This window comes from Paralichthys olivaceus, chromosome 18 (assembly GCF_024713975.1).
Source record: "Paralichthys olivaceus isolate ysfri-2021 chromosome 18, ASM2471397v2, whole genome shotgun sequence".
Lineage (NCBI taxonomy): Eukaryota > Metazoa > Chordata > Actinopteri > Pleuronectiformes > Paralichthyidae > Paralichthys > Paralichthys olivaceus.
In genome coordinates, this window is record NC_091110.1 from 5,338,435 (window position 1) to 5,344,825 (window position 6,391).

The window sequence follows — 6,391 nt, forward strand, 5'->3', positions numbered from 1 at the left end:
TAATAATTTATTTGGGATTAATTGGCTTAGTTGCTATTTGTCCATGGTTGAGTCCTATTCATGCGACATGTAATTCTAATTAAAGTTTGTCAAACGACCTTTACGTTGTTGTTGCCAAATTTGCGAACAATAGTCACATGTGTACTTATGGAGATGGTGTGTGTACTATTTCACATTTATGTCACACCCTACAAATTCCACACATCCTGCTTTGAATCAAAGGACATACTAATTATAGCAATTACCAAAACATAAGAGATGTCTGCGTATTTTAATCTTCAAGCACGCAAGTAAGAAACACTGGAGCACAATAACTATATGCTCATTTGACTGGGTACACACACAGTAAAACACTCCCCATGACGTGTTGTGTTGTTTAAGGTGAGAAGCAGCAACTATAAGATTTGAATATAGAAGTTCAGACGCAAACTGTCTCCATGATTATTAATAAAATGCGTAATCATGAAATGTGCCACTCCTAAAGCAAACAAAATAACAGATGATTAATTGCACACGCCAAGCAATGAATGTTTACTGGTGAAGTGAAAGATGTTCCATGAGCAACTTAAGTGACGTGGTTGTATACTGTCTATAAAAAAATATGAATGAGATTGTGGAATTAATAAAAAAGCCTAAATTCTGAACTAGCCTAAACTCATTGTAAAGTGCAAAAATGCAGTAATGGCTGTTATCCTTGATTCACCCTCTCGCATGGTGACTTTGAGTTTCGAGCAAACCTTTAAAGAATGAACCAAGGTAACTCAGACATACTTGTTTGAGAGCTGTTTGCTTTCTCTGGTTGGAGTGTATGGGTGTGTGAAATTGTGGTCAGTGTGTTGCAGGGGAATTCCATTCAACATGCAGTGAATTTGGAATGCGCGCCACTGTTTTCATCAAAGAAACAACCAGCTGTACTCTGGCCTTGTCTGCACTACTGCACGTATTTGTTTTTGAAAGGAAATTTTCCCCTCCATTTTTGATCCAGAGGAGAGCATATAAGCAGCTACAGTTACTACACACTACGTGAAACGCTTTACATACATACAAGGCATAAACTGCAATATATTGCACACTAAATGTAAAACGTTAAGGTTAAATTAAAAAAACAAGCAAATTACTGGAAAAAAATCATTAGCAATGGTGAATGGGATGTGCAGTTTCTTTACTTTTAAAATAATAATGTACACAGTCTTGGGCCTTTGCCTGAATTTTCCATTTTCCAATACTTATATTTTTGCTCTTAATGGAGATTCACCTCGTCGCAGAGATTTTTATGAAATGTCAATGAAGAAAATGAAATGAAATTTTACAACCAATACTAGAGCCATTCTTAAAGTGAGTTTTCACTGTTTTGCTCAATGGTCAAGGCAGACAACTGTGAATGCTGGAAAAGTGGTGCTGTGATGCTACATTTCATTGAAAAAGTGTAATTAGACATAGCCCTACTAGTCAAATGAAGAGAAAGTAGTATATTGACAATTTTACTGTTTTTGCACAAAGCAACAGTGGGCATGCATGAAGTAATCTGCGGACCGTCATTGTTTCCCAAACGCTCTGTTTTACCTGTGCAAACATGGTTTGCATGTGGACAAGAGGCCCAAACCCAAAGAAAACGTTTGTTTTGCAAGATATCTGCATTAGTGTGGACAGGTTGTCAAACTGAGCCATAAGATCTGACTTGCTTCAAAAAAAAAAAACACAAAGAAGAGGGATTGCTAACGATAAACTTGACTCAACAATCGTTGGACTGGATTTATCTAAAACAGCCCATAATAGAGTGAAGTGACAGTAGGATCAACAAATGAGTCATGAAACATTTAATATATTTATATATCTTATTTTATTTAGATTTACATTGTTATTTGGATATAATGTATTATAGGCCAACAAGTAAGACATGTCTGTACAAAATTAATACTATTTATAAAAATAAAAAATAAACTGCATATTGTATTGAAAATAAAAAAGTTTTGTCATTTTGAAACAGATAATGTGATAAATGGAAAAGCAAAATATGAGTCAGCTTTAATGTGATGTTGGCGAATCAGTGGAATAATCTGAACTGATCTTCATGATGAGCTTGAGATGATTTTCTTCAGCTTCATCACTTCTTCAGTGGTGAGGTGCAACAGAGAGCTGGAATTCACCATTAGCAATGCTGAGGGCGCCACCTCTGACCTTTCTCTTCCTCCCCTGGGTGCGTCTTGGTACAAGGACTTAGCAGTAAAGTCTTGCTGAACTGTGATGGGACTGGATTCGGCTTTCCCTCGGATGTGGGCGGCGCGGGTCTCTTTGTCATAGCTGTCCCAGCATTGTGAGACTTTGGAACCGTACGGCTGAATAATATCCTGCTGGTCGACTGGGTAGACATCTCGGCTGGATGCGTTCTTCATACTGCCACCGGAGGGCAAACGCTTGTAGGTGGTGAAATGGTTTTGGCTTGTGCTATTGGTCTGGATGGTCGGCATAGGGCTTGGCGCTGTCCTCTGCCTCAGATCCTCAGCAGCTGGGCTCCAGTGGTGGGGATCTGAGTGAAGGGAGAGATTGGTGGGGAGGATTTCTGGATCAGAGCAGTTACTCTGTTCCGAGTGTGCTTCCAGTGTAGGGAGAGCCTGTAGCTGCTTAGCTTCATGAATCAAAGCTGAGGACCCACAAAGCCTGAGCCAGCTATGGAACATAGACAGCGGGATCTGAATTTCCATCTTGCCATCCTTGTCTTGAGGGTGGCTGGGCAGACCATAGCTGAGATTAAGCCCCCCTACTTCTGGACTGCCTACGCTCTTTTTTTGTTTTGGCCAAATTGTATAGTCTGTTTCCGGAGAGCTGCGTTTTTGTGCCATAGTTGTGATACCTTCATCTGTCATCAGAGTAGGTTCACTTTTGGGGCTGCAGTCTGTTACATCTTCAACATCAATGACATACGCCTCCGCTTCTTTAACAGGATATGAATACGGTGTGATATCTGCATCGCCATCTTGAGCCTCGCAGCCATCGTTTCTCACCACCGGAGGGCGATGTGTGTACAGAGGTGAGGGTTTGTTCAAAAACTTTGGGTTCTTGCTGGATGATGGTGGAGCGAAGGATGAGGTAGGGTTTCTGTTGGCCTCCTGGCTTTGGGCTTTGACACTCAGGTTCAGGGGCTCAGTGAGCCCGGACGAGGTCTTATACTGTTCTGCCAGGTTGCGCAAGTGCTCCAGTGGCTCCTTGACCCTGTCTGTTGGATTTGGACAAGGTGGACAGAAAGGGAACTGGGGCTCGGGGGAAGGGGGACTCTGCGATGTCAACATGGAGGAGGACATTGGGACATACGGGGGTAGAACTGCATGGCTTGGGTGATAGTACTGAGAGTAGTGGAGCTGCAGAGGGAAGATGTTCCCATGTGTATCTGACTGGAGCTGAGGAACGCTCTGTGGAAAAGACAAGTGTTCCATCAGCTACCGTAGGAATCGTTTGACATTTTATACAGTTATTTGCTTCCTTGCCCAGCTTGACTACAGTAATTACCACACAGACAGGAGAGTGATATATTCTTGGCACTGGAGCAAAGTTTCTGGAAAAGTGCTGGGCAACTTAGCCGTAGTGTAAAAGTAGACCAACCTGTTGCAGCGGCACTGATAACAGTTTGCGTTTGGCTGGTCTCTGGCCATCCTCGTCGTCTTTGTTGAAGTTGACATCATGCAAGAGTTTTGGCTGATGCTGAGGCAAGGCACTCATCACTATGCCTTTCTTGTGACATTCATATGGCAGAAGAAGTCTGTGCATGGATCAGATGAAACTGTTTAAAAAACTGACCACCGACACGCTCCCTGACAATGTACAATGTTTGTACATGTTTTGTTGCTCTCACTTCTCGTAGTGTCTGCGAGTGCATGTGGCTGCACTCGTGCTTCGTGGATTTCCTCCAAGCCTGTTGTAAACTTGTTTCCACAGCTGCTGCGCAGTTACCTGAAGTAGTGCAGGGTATTATTAATTTAGAGTTGGATAATTACTAATTATAAACTTGACATTATTGTGTTTTTTGTGTTGGGTATAATTAAATGGAATTAACAAATGCCCCACCCCACAGCAGTTAAAACCAAAGCATTGCATCATCTCCTTGTATTTCCTTAGTAAGGTCAATATTCAAGGACATTATCAATGTAAGATTATTTAAACATATAAATACTAAATATATCTATTAAGTTAGCTTACAGTCTGTCACATAACCTCCACATAGCATTGACTTTTACTACTCTTGAGAACATTATAAGATGCATTACTGTTAATATTAGTTTTTGAAAAACTTCTCTGCACTATCAAGTGTAAATTGCTAATTCCAGTAAATCAGAAATATTTAATTACCTGGTGGTATCCGCCCAAGTCTCTGACCGTCTCGAACATCACAAACAAGTCAACTGAAAATTAAAAAAATATACAAAATCAAAGTCTGGTAGAATTTGGATAGTTTTTTCAGGTGATCACTTAATTCTCTCTTTTGTAAATGTCATAAAATATAAATGTAAAAATACCTATCATGATCACACAGAGACCATTTTTCAGGTGATTTATACACTAACGAAAAATATAATTATGGATATTATCTTCAATTTCTGCCATCAATTCTCAAAAATTACTTAAATGATGAGTTGTGGATTCATTTTCTGTCTGTGAACTTTGGACTTAATTATTTAAATATTTTAATTTATTAATTCGTCATATACATTAGTGAAGAATCACTGATCCTCAGTCTTTCTTTGTATCCTGTATGCTGCTTTGCTCATTGACCTTCTGCACATGTTGTGTGAAGCACACTTGATAGATTTTTCAATAAAGGTTTTCAACAGGCAGAAACATAATATTCTGCACTATTAATACATTATTAAATTGCATTGTATGAAATGCTAAATTTTTTTGGGCACATAACATGAATTAAATACCTTAAAAACAGCTGTCTTTAAAATGTACCAAACTAATACTTCTTATTATAGATATTTATTATAGATTCAATATTTTTAAGTACTTTGTTTGAAGCCCAGATGTGGGATCCTCTCTACTGGCGTGTCTCTCTTCCTCATAAAATTGTAGAGGTCTTTGAGGAACTGTTCCTCTGTGATCTCGTCCACCAGCTCTCTGGTTCTTTCCATTTGTGCTATTTCCTTGTGTGCCTGAAAACATGTGAGCAGAAAGAGGAAAAATGTAAAAAAAAAACAAATGTTTAAGGTATTTCAAAACTGATGCAATCATTCTTTTAACCAAACTGAGATGGCATGATCAGCGTGAACGGATACACTGATAGTCTGGTGACAATGCCTCAGTGTTTTCAGGTCCCATCATTTTTGACTGATGATTTTCAAACATGAAACATATATCAAACTCAACACACGTTTGCACTGGGTTCACTGGTATATATATATATATATATATATATATATATGCTTACTTATATTGAATCATATCTTATTAGAAATGTCTTACTACAAATTTTCAGTACTTCGACATTACTTTCATTGAGTTATCATGAATTTCATTGTTTACCATCATGTGACATCACATTTACACTTTTTCAACACATGAATACAGTGCTGCAAATATATAAATAGAGCAGAAACTTCACTTACATGATTTTTATGTTTTGCGAGAGATATAACGAGTAAAAGCAGCACATTCAATAAACAGCAAAAGTGGCCAGAGAAATAACTGCATCATGAATCCTACTCAAAGAAGTATCATCATAGAGCGACTCTGATATATGATATATGAAATATTTATCCTCACCTGTGTTTCCATTGCAAGAATATGGATATATCATATTATCTCTTAGCGCCAGTGATCAGAGAGCAAGTTACTGCATTGTACAGCTTGTATGTTCCCACGAGTGAAGTTTTTAAAAAGTAGACGAAAAATCACTGCTGCCAGGTACTAATGCTGTGTCAGTCCCACACCTGTCGTCAGTGTCTGTGTGACAATGAGGCTCACTGGAGAGAGGGGGGGTGTTTACTCTAACGTCTTCCTGCCGAGATTCCGGTCGTTAGACCGGTTCAACTTGCTCTTGAGCATGTGTCCCAAAAAAAAAAATAAAAAAAGATGGACTGGAACTGTCCACATAAATTGGCACAATAAAAAGGAAACTGATAGAAATTTGTGTCATGTTTTTTTAACAGGGAGGAAGCTATTTTCTCAGGTTTGGTCTTTTGTTCTATTGTATTGAGACTTAAGGGCGCATTCCACAAAGGTGAGTGGCCTGTTTCTAGGTCCGCTGTTCAATCAAATGACACAGATTCTTTTTAATAGTGGTTGTGTGTAATTGTATCGGAGGAATAAAAATGGTTCAGCAGTTGTAATGAACTGAAATGTCTTTTGGTTTTCAGTGCCAGTTTGTCGAGGGAACTTATAACAGCTGGTTAATCTCGAT

At 38.9% G+C, this 6,391-nt stretch overlaps 1 protein-coding gene across 1 annotated transcript; it reads right to left on the minus strand.

Moving 5' to 3' along the window:
* Positions 1-1,827: 1,827 nt before the first annotated feature.
* On the minus strand, positions 1,828-5,936 carry arid6 (AT-rich interaction domain 6). The gene is made up of 6 exons (XM_069514148.1): positions 5,755-5,936; positions 5,000-5,144; positions 4,342-4,394; positions 3,848-3,945; positions 3,598-3,754; positions 1,828-3,407 (listed from the first exon to the last, which is right to left on the minus strand). Exons 1-6 carry the CDS (start codon positions 5,764-5,766, stop codon positions 2,070-2,072), a joined length of 1,803 nt encoding a protein of 600 aa, XP_069370249.1. The 5' UTR covers positions 5,767-5,936; the 3' UTR covers positions 1,828-2,069.
* Between the last annotated feature and the right edge of the window lie 455 nt (positions 5,937-6,391).